At 44.7% G+C, this 13009-nt stretch overlaps 3 protein-coding genes across 3 annotated transcripts; 2 read left to right on the top strand and 1 right to left on the bottom strand.

Moving 5' to 3' along the window:
• Nucleotides 1-3: 3 nt before the first annotated feature.
• LOC112429932 (lathosterol oxidase) lies at nucleotides 4-6318 on the bottom strand. The gene is made up of 6 exons (XM_024801489.2): nucleotides 5839-6318; nucleotides 4923-5138; nucleotides 4700-4832; nucleotides 1728-1828; nucleotides 1244-1372; nucleotides 4-790 (listed from the first exon to the last, which is right to left on the bottom strand). Exons 2-6 carry the CDS (start codon nucleotides 5130-5132, stop codon nucleotides 521-523), a joined length of 843 nt encoding a protein of 280 aa, XP_024657257.2. The 5' UTR covers nucleotides 5133-5138; nucleotides 5839-6318; the 3' UTR covers nucleotides 4-520.
• Nucleotides 6319-10365: 4047 nt separating this feature from the next.
• mt2 (metallothionein 2) lies at nucleotides 10366-11147 on the top strand. Its single transcript, XM_004569146.5, has 3 exons — nucleotides 10366-10515; nucleotides 10611-10676; nucleotides 10914-11147. The coding sequence occupies exons 1-3, from the start codon at nucleotides 10491-10493 to the stop codon at nucleotides 11003-11005; spliced, it is 183 nt and encodes a 60-aa protein (XP_004569203.1). The 5' UTR covers nucleotides 10366-10490; the 3' UTR covers nucleotides 11006-11147.
• Nucleotides 11148-11245: 98 nt separating this feature from the next.
• steep1 (STING1 ER exit protein 1) lies at nucleotides 11246-12942 on the top strand. Its single transcript, XM_004569145.5, has one exon. The coding sequence runs from the start codon at nucleotides 12099-12101 to the stop codon at nucleotides 12774-12776; it is 678 nt and encodes a 225-aa protein (XP_004569202.1). The 5' UTR covers nucleotides 11246-12098; the 3' UTR covers nucleotides 12777-12942.
• Nucleotides 12943-13009: the final 67 nt, after the last annotated feature.

Consider the following 13009-nt stretch of genomic DNA (forward strand, 5'->3'; position numbering starts at 1 on the left):
TCCTGTTTGTGTGTGCATTTATTAAACCACGGCTCTTATTTCTGCAGCGTTATAACGAGGAGCCCTGGCTTTGAACAGATCTAGTCTCCTGAGTTTGTAACAAAATCATCTCACCTTTACCCATGCAGTAATACCAGAGTTATCTTGCAGGTAGTCTGGCCACTGGATGTCGCTGTACTATAAAAGCAGCCAAATTATTGGGGGAAAAGGTTTGCTCTTATGCTTAAACATGCTTAAAACACATCGATTCAACTTTCAGTTTTCTGCTACAGTTGTGTGTAACACCAAATCTGTGCTCGTTACATTCACACCAGTAGTACTACTTAACCCTATGACACTGTTGCTAACATACAGTGTGTTATTTTGCTATGCTTTATCATTTTCATCTTCTGCCTGGGTAGTATCTAGCTAGGGCATCTGCATATTTCGTACCGGCTGTCTCTTTCTTCTGCTTTAGACCATTGGCAGCATAATAGCCTGTTAATGTCCAGAAATGGCTCTCTGCTCTGAGCGTCCATCATCACTGTGTCTGTGCTGCTTCTGTCGTCAGCTTGCGAATCTGGTCACGGGGTCCCTTCCCCAGCAGCGCCGATGGGTGTCGGTACGAGCCTCCCAGGCGATCCCAGAGTGTGAAGTATTGTCCGTAATTGTAGTTGAAGTACAGGTGATGATCAACATGGTGAGCAGCGCCGTTAATCAGAAATATCAGCGGGCCTGGAAGGCGGTAGTCTCCATCGTGGATGGAAATGGTCCAGATGTTGACGAAGACAAAGAGGGAGAGGTAAACCACCTGCAGTTTAAAATAACTCATGTCAGCTGAAGCATTTCACAGTTTGAAGACAACGGTGCACTTTCTCAGTTTCAGTGTATCAACATACACTTTGTCCAGTCACTTAGACGTTTTACTGCAGTTTAATAGCAATAACTTAATGCAGCCCTGATTTACAGCAGGGTTGTCAAACACCAGGCCTCGGGGGCCGGTGTCCTGCAGGTTGTAGATCTCACCCTGGGTCAACACACCCGAATCACATGATTAGTTTTAATACCAGGCCTCTGGAGAACTTCAAGTCATGTTGAGGAGGTCATTTAGCCATTTAAATCAGCTGTTATGGATCAAGGACACGTCTAAAACCTGCAGGATCCTCGAGACCTGGAGTTGCCAACCCCTGGTTTACAGCGTGGTCCTCCTTTGACCTCAGATCGGGCATGTCAGTATTTCCTAGCAACAGCAGATGATATGCACCTTGTGGAGAGGGAAGATGAAAGGGTAGATGTGGTACGGTAAGCTCTGCAGGAAGCCATCGAGTGGGTGGAAGGCATGGCTGGCAAACGGTGTTGGTATCTTGAAGGTATGGTGCTGCTTATGTAAGTGCTGAGGGGGAGAAACACAAATGGTGTCAAGTCTGAGATTTTCTTTTAATGAGAAGATACACAAGACAAACGAAGTCAAAGCTGTGGAGTTAAAATAACTATAAGAGTAAAAGAATATTCTACATGTTTCCTTCGGCTGCTCGGTGTTTTACTGTGTGCTAAACCGAGCCTGTAACCTGTTTGGTAAAAACAACTGTGAGCATAAAAGTGCTGAGAAGCCCAAAAGGTCATGAAATCATTGTTTCATGGGTTCATTGGTACAGGTGGACCCTTTTATTATAGGAAGCCACCCACTGACAAAGGTAACTGACTGCCTGGGGCAAGTGTAGGTTGGCAGTACAGATGCTGAAGCTCACCTTGTAAATGTTCTGATGGTGCATGGCGCGGTGAATCCAGTATATACACATGTCAGTAAAGAACAAGAAACCAGTGATGCTTACGAACAGTCGTGACCAGCCTGGAGCAGAGACATACATGAGTTTTCATTTTTGCAGACTCTTTGTGGGTTGGTTAGTTTCAGTGAGTTAATCGCACGCAGCCTTAAAGTGGACACGCTCATTCACTTCATACTTGTCCTTAGTGCAGCCACTCGCCTCTCCCTGAAAAAAGCACTTTAAATCTCATCCCTTCACTTTAAGGCAGCTGTCTTTTGATTGGCTGCCTCACAGAAGCACCCGATTGTGCTAAACACAGCTGTGCAGCTGAGATGACCATATGAGGGATATCTACTCACTATACCGTTGTTTACAGCGCTGTCTTCTTCTTTTTTCACTTAAATGACCTCGGACAAGAAAGCCTAGTTTCTGCTGTTCAATACTGAAGAAATTTAAACTTCTTAAAATTATGCAAAATTGCAGAATATTTTTCAGGTTATCTGCTATAAAAAGCCAGACCAGGAAAATCTCCCTCATGTTTTTCTGTGTTTTTATTCTCAGTTACTTTCACCCAAAGGCGTCTGCTGTGATGTTCACAATTCTGATGAAGTCTCAAATTCAAATTTTATTTGTCACGTACACAGTCATACACAGTACGATATGTAGTGAAATGCTTGGACAACTGCTCGTGACCTAAAGAAAACAAAAAAGGAAAAGGCTATGAATAAGATAGGAAATAAATATGAAAAATTAAAAAGGGTAAATTTAACTAGGAAGGAATAAAATATAAATTAAGGTTAAAAATGAAATAACTGTACAACACAAATTAGAATGAAGGGTAAATTTAACTGGGAAGAATAAGATAAAGATAAATATATAAATTAAAGTTGAAAATAAAATAACTGTACAACAAAATACACAATACACAATATAGAACTATATAAGAATGTATGAAGGAATATAAATATAAATAAATATATACACAATAACAGCAGCTGTACAAGTATTAACCGGAAATGAAGAATATAGTGACCAGTGTTGTGCAAAACCAAAGTCCAGAAAGTCCAGTGTGTGTGTAAGAACCATATGTGTGGGTCAGTACTGTGTGGTGGTGTGATTGAGAGACCGTATCGCCTGCGGGAAGAAGCTCCTCCTCAGTCTCTCTGTGTTGGTCTTCAGGGAGCGGAATCGCTTTCCTGACCTCAGCAGAGAGAACAGTCCGTTGTTGGGATGGCTGAGGTCCTTCACCATCTTCCTGGCCTTGGTCCAGCACCGCCTGCTGTAGATTGAGTGCAGGTCAGGGAGCTCGGAGCGGATGGTGCGCTCAGCTGACCGCACAACCCTCTGTAGAGCTCGTCTGTCCTGCATGGTGCTGTTCCCGAACCAGGTTAAGATGTTTCCCGCCAGGATGCTCTCTATGGTGCAGGAGTAAAAGTTCCTGAGCACCTTGGAGGGCAGTTGGAAGTCTCTCAAGCGTCTGAGGTGGTAGAGACGCATGACGGGCCTTTTTCACCACAGTGTTGATGTGACAGGACCATGACAGGTCCTGCGTGATGTGAACTCCGAGGTATTTGAAGCTGTCCACTCTCTCCACTGGGCACTCGTTGATGACGGGGGTCTGGTAGTTCCTCTCCTGCTTAGTGCTGAAGTCCACTATCAGCTCCTTTGTCTTACTGACGTTTAGAAGGAGGTTGTTCCTCTGGCACCAGTTCTCCAGATTCCTAATCTCCTTCAGGTAGGCCGTCTCGTTGTTATCAGAGATCAGGCCCACCACGACGGTGTCGTCAGCAAACTTGATGATGGTGGTGGAGCTGGTAGTGGCCACACAGTCATATGTGTACAAAGAGTACAGCAGGGGGCTCAGAACACACCCCTGGGGGGCTCCAGTGCTGAGAGTGGTGGAGGCTGAGACATGTCCGCCCATCCTTACTGCCTGTGGTCTGCCAGTTAGGAAGTTGGAGATCCACAGACACATAGATGAGCTGAGTCCCAGATGCTCCAGCTTGGTGGTGAGTGTGGAGGGAATTATGGTGTTAATGGTCTCATGTGTATCAGTGCTGATAAATGATCAGAATTATAATATTTCTGACTGTCTGAGGCTAAGTTGAATCGAATCAGGACTTTGAGAACCAGAATCGAATGGATTATAGAAATCAGTGATGATACCCAGCCCTAGTGAGCAGCCTGGGCCCGACAGAGTGGATGTAGCTGTAATAAGAAAAGATGAAAAGAACTATTGATAACTTTTTTGTTAAGTTAAGGCCTGATCCGTCTGAAATTCATAGCCAGCTCTGACACGGTGTCATCAATCTTTGAATGCTGAAAAAGCAGCAGTGTGTCCAGAAAACACATTATATGCTGCAATAAATGCCCGAGTGTCCCCTCTAACACTGCCTGTCAGCACCAGACAGCAGCAAACAGGTCGTCAGAGGAGCCGAGATGATGATTAAGTTTAACATTTTCTACAATATTGACAAAGCACTTTAAGCACAAGTTTGTTAGTTAATAATTTAGAAATGAATATTGTCTGTATGGACTCCCCCCCCAAAGAAAGTGCACATGTAAAACTGCGGTGTTAAGCGATGCGGTTGAAAAATTTGAGTGCGCCTAACTTTTGTGCCGATGCGCCTAAATTTTTAAAGTTAGGCGTACCGGTGCGCCCATGGCAAGAGGTTAGTCTAGAGCCCTGATATATATGCCTGCATAGATTGTGCTATTCTTGTGTATTGTCTGTCTTTTTTACTGTTTGTTTATAATGGAGCACTGTAATGAAAAATAATTTCCCCCAGGGATCAATAAAGTATTCTGATTTGAGCCTTTAGCCATATATAAGCATTTTAACAGTACATTCATTAAATACAGTAGGCTCACTTGGAGAATCTCATTTTTAGTTTTACATTAACTGGAGCGAACATGAATCGTGTGCTATAATATGTAAATAACCGTTTTCTCACCCAGGGAGTTTTCACTGACGCTGTCATGAAGTTTGCTGTGTCCTCTGACTTCCCAGAAGAAAAGCACCACGGTGGGAAAACTCATCCAGAAGATGGAGACTGTTCCCAGCTGGATCTCCTTTCTTACTTGATGCTGTTAGTGAAGCAAATGCACAAAGTTGGGGTTTAGGACAACCTTGGTTTGGAAATGGTACCAAAGCTGGCTATCCATCCACTGGCCTACCTCAATAAACTGCGGATGCTTCATGAGCACATGGTCAAACACATAGTAGAAATTAAGAACACCAAAAACCAGGTAAACCAGCAGAGCTCCCACGTTGGTTACCACCCACAGGCTGATAATCTGGCGCACAGCCCAGCTCTCAGGCCACGAGACCGGGTAAATGTAAGGAGTGAAGAAGTAACAGTCAGCTATGTCCAGCACATGATCCATGGCAGCCTGTGAAGACAGTAAATGATGTCCCGTAGTGCTCTTAGCATACATGAGAGAAAGCAAACCAATCACAGCCCGCTTTGCTAAAATTAGGTGGAGTGGAAACGTTATTATGTTTTAGCGAGAATTGAATAGCCTAAGCTCTGTGGTGTGCACGGCACACACTCAGGGCTGCTTCAGCCAGAGCTTTGAAACTGGATAATCTGTATCATTGCTGCTCTGTCAGAGAGCACATGTACACATTTCACATTTAAGTGCATGAAATACTGCAAAAGGAGCAACAATAATAAGACAGTGAAATATAAGTTTGTGCTGGTACAAAATCCAACACTGCCCCTGCGAGGCCGATGCATAAAACACTCAGCTGTTCACTTTTAAATCTTTTATTTGAACTTTTTCGTTACGTACCTGCTCCCCGCGTCCCTGCATGACTACAGAAGTGCTCTCAAGCTTGTTTCTATAGTAATCGAAAAGCTGTTCTGGATCTGTTTGGTTCAACATGAATCATGAGCATTTCTCACACCTACTCACCCTCTTCACTCAGTGACTGAAAACAAACCGTTGTTTAGTGCACCTACTGCAGCTTCATCTCAGCGGTCAGTTTAAGAAAATCCACCTCAACTTTCCAGGTTTTATCTCATTACTATTTAAAAATTATTATTAGTGAAGCGTTTATTGCTGAATTCATCATTTGTGCTGCACTGACCTGCTTGAGGATGGGCTCTGTCACCAGATTAGAAAGAACCTTCCTAGAAAGTTGATGAGTGCTCACTCCTCCTCTCACAGTCTGTCCAACAGCAGATCATCTGGAACAGAGAACACGTGGCCCATACGGAAAACTGCTCCGCTGCTAACATGGGTTTACCGTGCAATAGGCCGCCGTCTCCACAAACTGCAAGAGAAGCTCCGGTTTTCTTTCTTTTTTCTTTTTTTTTTGCGAGGTAGTTGACACCGTGTGCTCAGTGGATCCAAGAAGACACAGACATGCCTGTCCAGGTGGAACAAGATCCCAGCATGCTCAGCAAATAACTCAGAGCTCAGCGGCAGGAGCGCTCCTCAGCTGACACCATTTTCTCACAATATCTGTGCTCATTGAATTAAATATTATATATATATTCTACACAGTTGTGAAGAGTGCATTGTAGCAACTCAGCTGTATTATCTCAGTTTTAATGCAAAATAAAATCCCTTGCAATGGTCAGCATGTCATTTTTGCGTGTGTGTAGTGGATGTACCCTGTCCCATGCTGGGCTTGGAAGGATCAAATATAGCAGCTCAGCTGTCTGCCCTGTACACACACACACACACACACACACACACAGAGTTAAGAGAAGCGAGTCTTGCTGGGAGCATGCCTAACACTTTGTTAGAATATCCCATCAGTGTAAAGTATAGTCTGTCTGTCGGCATTACTGACCTTTGACATAAACACACATCTTGGTGGACAGAACATGCAGACAGTCACTGAGTATGAAATTTAAGACAGCGTAATCACTTCTCAGAATGAGCAGAGCAACACTTGCAAAGAGGCTCTGACCAGGACAGGGGATGTTGTTATGCCACTTCCACACTTTCCTCTCCTATAACTGCTCGTTAACGTGTGTCCATCACATTAAGTCAGGCATTCTAGTTCAAATAGAGCACGTAAGGCCACCTGTGCCATTTGAATTTGGGTTGTTGGTATCTGCCTTTAAATATTTTAACACCAGTTACTTACACTTGCAGCTGAGTTGTTTCATATTATGCATTCTTGTCCACCAGTAGATACACGTGTAACTGTCTCCCTCTAGCGCTCCCGGACTGAAACAGCACCTTCAGGGAGTAATGGACAGTTCTCACATCCAGGGTCTAAAATGAATCATGTACAAAAACAGGAACTACTGCATATTTATCCAAGCAGTGTATTCATAAAGGATGTATGACAGGTTATTTACATGTAAGGTGGAACTTTTTTCTTCTCTCTTGTTTTACTTTGTGTCACGTTTGCTGTTAAAATGCTGGCTTTTCATAAAACATGGCTAAAATTTCAAATAATGAAAATGTTCTGCTCCTGGCTCCATATCATGTGGCGGGGGTGGCAGAGCAGGTCAGCCACTAATCAGAAGGTCAGTGGATCCCAGGCTGCCTCCTGACTACATGCCAAATATCCTTGGGCAAGATACTAACCCCATGTTTGTCTACTGGTGGTGGTCAGAGGGCCCGGTGGCGCCAGTGTCCGGCAGCCTCGCCTCTGTCAGTGCGCCCCAGGGTGGCTGTGGCTACAATGTAGCTGCCATCACCAGTGTGTGAATGTGTGTGTGAATGGGTGGATGACTGGATGTAGTGTGAAGCGCTTTGGGGTCCTTAAGGACTAGAAAAGCGCTATACAAATGCAGGCCATTTACCACATCATGTTTCAGTGAGGGGATGGCCTTATTTTGATGACATGACTATATTGATGGTGTGATCTCAGTCACACAGCTGTGGCTAGGAGAACAAAAATCCCTAAAAGCAGCTGTTCAAAACTTCTGCTTGTAAGAAGCAGCCAATCAAAAGGACGTAGGCCAAACAGAGGCGGAGTTATAACAGCTTGTTTCAGACAGTGGCTGAAACACTGCACTGCTGCACTGACATTTTTAAACCGTAAATAATGCAAACGTGTTTTTCAGTGGCAGTGTTTCATTTAAGGGTTAACAAAACATGTATGACCCAGCATGGCGTAGTCTTGGGGTCCTGGGAGAGAGAAGGACGTCTGCTAAGTCTAATTGTTGAATGTTGTCATTGGGCTTCTTAAATTTGTAAGTCTGAGTTCAAGACATTCCTTTGATCCTGACCACCTCTCCAGCCACTCTGTGCTGGGGGAGGTTTTATTGTAGAAGAAGCTTCTGTTGTAAGCTTCCTGCTTTTATGACCCTTTTGGTCAGCAGGAGGTCACACACACACACACACACACACACACACACCCCACACACACACACACACACACACACACACACACACACATTCTTGCACATGCATATACGTGCTTACACATACACACATATAGTGCCTTGTCTTAGAAGGGGGTTTTACAGAGGGAGGTGCTTGTGCTGTGATGTGTATTGTAACAGTTTGTCAATAAATAGCTGTGAGGGAAGCTGCTCTTGGAAGGATTTTGGGCTGGAGACGGGAGCGTGGGCTCCAAGAGCTGGTTCTTGACCAAAGCGTCCCTCGTTAGCGAGTGAAAAACCGCTTGAAGATGTTCTGTTATGTCTTGTTTTCTTCATGATGAATAAGTCTCTAAACTAGCCGGGCTTGTGGAAACACAGACCCAACAACGTCATTCATCCTCACAATCACACAGTGACCAGTTTAGAATCACCAGTTAAACCAACAAACCTGTGTTTGGACTTTGCTGCTAATCACTGCACCAACATGTAACACTGCATCCCAGACAGAAGCATTCAATTTGTTCCAAGTCCTATAAAGTGTCCTCTGTCCCCAGAGACATTTTGGTCTGATGACTCTAAATGAAAAGTTGTGCAGGCACAGAAGGTTGTGTGAACATAGCTGGGACTCCACTAGAGTCCAAGAAAACAAAAAGAAACGGGGGAAAGCACAGTAGTTCCCCTCTCTGTTTTCACCAATGTTTTTGGACAGTCAGCTCAGGTAATTGAGTTATTTAAAGTGTCTTCTTCTTCTTGATTTGTAGGTCTGTGTTAGCAGACCGGAGTACTCTGCCCCCTCCCCAACCCTGGATGAACGATAGGAAATGGATGGACTGAATCTAATTGCAGTATTATTATATTATGACCGATTTTTCCCCTCATAATTGCCATTTTCAGCTGCTTCGCTAAGAAGAGTAGCACTCATCTCTAAAGCTCGTTTCGCTCGTCGCTCCCTGCGGTTTACATCGGCTGACACACTCTTTCTAGAAACTACATGTTAATGGACAAACACTCCAGTGACTGTGTCGAGTGCAGTGAATGATGCTGCCTTCACGCTCCCGTCATGGAAAACCTAAGAATTGTAAATACAGATCGTCTTTATAGACAAATAGACATAAAAAACTAAGCAACCAAGTGCGAAGCATCCAGGATTACGGAAGCCGAGATTAATTTTGTTCTGTTCTATTGTACTCACACATACCGACAAAGCACTTCTTTTAAAGCTCGCCTATTCTGTTTGATTCTTTATTGTTGCGCACCGATGTTTCCCCACGGATATTTTATGCGTTGTGCGATTTTGGTGTTTAATTTCTTGTAAGACTGCTATTATTAAAAAAATATATATTGTGTAACAACAATGCACAACAATTTTCTCTGTCCTCTGTGGGGAGACGCGACGTCTCACGTGCCATATGCACACGGCTCGCTGCTGAATCCGGTATTTCCGATAGCACACGGTACGTGAACGCAGCATATTACAATAGCCTGTTTGCTTCGGTTTGCTCACGAGCGGCCGGGTGCAGCTCGACACCGACGGCAGACAGACGCCAGCTGGTTTGCACCGTGTGCACAGCGCCAGAAACACCCCGTGTTCTCCGCTGCAGTTGTTCAACAACATGATGACTATATTATTTTTATTATAAAAAAAAATGAGCAAAACTGAGGAGTCACACGATATATTACATGTGTTATTATTTTTTTTAATGAGCGGTTAGATTTGGATTTAGGATATTTAATGTGGATGTTTACTCCCATGAAATGATCGCACTGTCAAAATAATACCGGCATAGAGTGTATTAGTTTCAATTAATCAAGTATGAGGTTAAGTTTGTTATGAAAATACTGAACGGAAATGTTTTCTGTGAAGAATCTTCGCAGATGCTGAAAAGTTTTTTTGTAATTTTTAAAATAATAGTGTTGGTGATCATTCGTGCGCCCATCCACCCAACATCCTCTCATATTAGCTCCAAATGGTTAATATGAGAGTCACTTCCATCCATATAAAACTAAGACGTTCTGATTGGAGACCCGCACTTCATGTAGCCCATTCTACATGAATCAGTGTTGGTGAGCGTTTGTGACCGTGTGTTCACATCTCCGTGTAGCCTGAAGATGTTCTCCTCTGTTTAAATACATGAATTAATTGCATGCTTGAATTTCTCCAGGAGTTGACATTCTTATATAATGTTCAGGCAGCAGGCCATAGATCTGGCTATGAGGATCTCTCTGTTCCCGCTGCTGAAAGGTTGGACCATGCCGTGTGCACAAACCTCTTTGTAATCATTAACCACGTGATTGCGTGTAGCTTGACAGGCGTGTTTTGCACTCGGCTCTGTTGTTCCCAGGACGCTATAAAACAGCCACTCCTACACCGTCATTCACAACATTCACTCAAGTCCCGAAGACACGAGAGCAACGCCAGCATCACTCTGAACGAGCCATCAACTGAGAAATGGACCCCTGCGAGTGCGCCAAGAGTGAGTATTCCTGCCGCTGTTTAACAAGGCTATTTAATGCGCTGCTTGTTACCACATGGACCACATGAAACTCAACTGACTTTTTTTATGTGCAGCTGGAACCTGCAACTGCGGAGGATCCTGCACGTGCACAAAGTGCTCATGCAAGAGCTGTAAGAAGAGTAAGTCTAACACCTCACAGCACAGCAAACAGTAATCTGTCGACCTGTTAATGTTACGCTCCTGTTTCTTCCCAACATGCATAGTGTGAAGATTGTGTCTTATAGTCATGCGCCATTTCTTCAAAATTCCGCATTTGATGCCATTTAAAAAAAACAAAATGCGCAGCGGCTCGAATTGCTTTAGTGAGATCTGTAGTTTTCTTTGTGTTCTGTCAGTAATGATGTCTGTCACTGCAGGCTGCTGCGACTGCTGCCCATCCGGCTGCAGCAAATGCGCCTCTGGCTGCGTGTGCAAAGGGAAGACGTGCGACACCAGCTGCTGCCAGTGAGGAGTCTGCAGCATCAGCTCTCTGCTGAAATTATGGAGTCATTTATTTGCCACTAATCATAAATTTACACGTCCACGAAATGGTGACGGATGATTTTGTACTTGTCTTTGGGTGTCTGAAATAAACATGTTTATTGACGCTATGACCTGTCTGGTGTATTAATTCAGCTGATGTCAGTGCATCATTTCACTCTGGTCACGCTCTGTGGTACTTTGTGTAATGCTGGAATCTTCATCTTGGAATAAGGACTAAAGTTAAATTGACTCATGATTGCTACTAAACTGTGTGGCCCACTTAAAAGGCTCTTGCAGGGATGCAAATAAACTGTTCTCAAATCTAAAGTTGGAAGTCCAAATGCATTAGCTGGCGTATTAGCATTTGGAAAACTGAAGTTGTAACTTGAACTGAACAAAAGCTGCTATAAAATTAGTCCAGAACTGTTACACGTGGCTGTGAGCCAGCAGACTGAAAATGTCTGCCCCGTTTAACCAGAAATGGAATTTAAACTTATTAGCCCGTTTGCCTAGTTGAATGGGGTGGGGGCAAATACGTAATATCCTTTTTGCAGGCTCTTGATCCTTTCTTTCCCCTCACCTCCAATCATGGCCTGTTACGTGCTGGCTCAAAGAGGATCCTCCTCTGCTCTGTTACTGTAGCCCAAGGGTGGACCGGTGTCCTGCAGGTTTTAGATGTCCTTGATCCAACACAGCTGACTTAAATGACCCCCTCAACGTGAGGCCTGGTAATGAACTGAACATTTGATTCAGGTGTGTTGACCCAGGGTGAGATCTGACACCTGCCCTGGAGGTGCTTGCAAAGAGCACTATTGTTGTGAGGTAGTGTTACATACATACGTTTAATCTGTAATAAAGTTGTATTTCTTGGTTTGGGGTTGTAATAAAATCTATTTATTTTGAGTTTCGCGGAACGATCTGTGAAGGCGGAACAAATATTCGGCACTTGGGTTTCTCGCGGGAACAATATCGTCGGTGCACACAGGAACTATTGCGTTGTTTCTATTTTCTGGGCAAGTTTGGCTGTAGCGGTGTTTCTGATCCCGTCCTGGTAGTAAAATACACCCACGCGTGTGAACATGCCGAAGGTGGTTTCCAGGAGCGTCGTGTGCTCGGACACCAGAGACCGGGAGGAGTACGACGACGGAGAGAAGCCCCTCCACGTCTACTACTGCCTGTGCGGCCAGATGGTTCTGGTCCTGGACTGCCAGCTGGAGAAGCTGCCCATGAGACCCCGGGACAAAGCCCGGGTGATCGACGCCGCCAAACACGCTCACAAGTTCTGCAACGTGGAGGAGGACGAAAACACGTACATCAAGAGAGCCGAGGGTATCGAGAGGCAGTACCGCAAGAAGTGCGGCAAATGCGGCCTGCTGCTCTTCTACCAGCACCAGGAGAAGAACAACCCGGCCACCTTCATCGTGGACGGGGCCGTGGTCAAGTTCGGGCAGGGCTTCGGCAACACCAGCGTCTACAGCCAGAAGCAGCCCGAGGCTCCCAAGAAAGTCCGAGTGATGATGACCAAGCGGACCAAAGACATGGGCAAGTTCAGCTCCGTCACCGTCTCCACCATCGACGAGGAGGAGGAGGAGATCGAGGCCAGGGAGGTGGCGGACTCCTATGCCCAGAATGCCAAAGTGATCGAGAAGCAGCTGGAGAGGAAGGGCATGAGCAAGAGGAGGCTGCAGGAGCTGGCTGAGCTGGAGGCCAAGAAGGCCAAGATGAAGGGCACTCTCATTGATAATCAGTTCAAATAGTTGGAGTCTGAGGAGACTCTGCCTGGGACTCGGTGTACAGGACTGATGAGTGTAGCGGTCGTATCATAAGAATGTGATCTGGCCTTTAAATTAGTTTGTCATAATGTTTTGTACATACAGGAAAAGACAAAATAAACATTTTTTTGTTGTTGGTATTTTTTAAAAAGTGTTTTGTTGTTGTCGTTATCACCAGCAGAGTGCTTTAAACCTCACAGAAGGCTTCGGCTGTTTGA

The sequence above is a fragment of the Maylandia zebra genome, linkage group LG7 (assembly GCF_041146795.1).
Source record: "Maylandia zebra isolate NMK-2024a linkage group LG7, Mzebra_GT3a, whole genome shotgun sequence".
NCBI lineage: Eukaryota > Metazoa > Chordata > Actinopteri > Cichliformes > Cichlidae > Maylandia > Maylandia zebra.

What these genes read in the sequence shown, in the direction of transcription:
- steep1 (XM_004569145.5), top strand. Translation starts at nt 12,099, where the DNA reads ATGCCGAAGGTGGTTTCCAGGAGCGTCGTGTGCTCGGACACCAGAGAC.
- mt2 (XM_004569146.5), top strand. Translation starts at nt 10,491, where the DNA reads ATGGACCCCTGCGAGTGCGCCAAGA. An exon ending in CCCCTGCGAGTGCGCCAAGA is followed by an intron (nt 10,516 to 10,610) that starts GTGAGTATTCCT and finishes TTTTATGTGCAG; the next exon opens with CTGGAACCTGCAACTGCGGA. An exon ending in ATGCAAGAGCTGTAAGAAGA is followed by an intron (nt 10,677 to 10,913) that starts GTAAGTCTAACA and finishes CTGTCACTGCAG; the next exon opens with GCTGCTGCGACTGCTGCCCA.
- LOC112429932 (XM_024801489.2), bottom strand. Translation starts at nt 5,132, where the DNA reads ATGGATCATGTGCTGGACATAGCTGACTGTTACTTCTTCACTCCTTAC. An exon ending in CGTCAGTGAAAACTCCCTGG is followed by an intron (nt 1,829 to 4,699) that starts GTGAGAAAACGG and finishes TCTCTGCTCCAG; the next exon opens with GCTGGTCACGACTGTTCGTA. An exon ending in ACCATCAGAACATTTACAAG is followed by an intron (nt 1,373 to 1,727) that starts GTGAGCTTCAGC and finishes TCTCCCCCTCAG; the next exon opens with CACTTACATAAGCAGCACCA.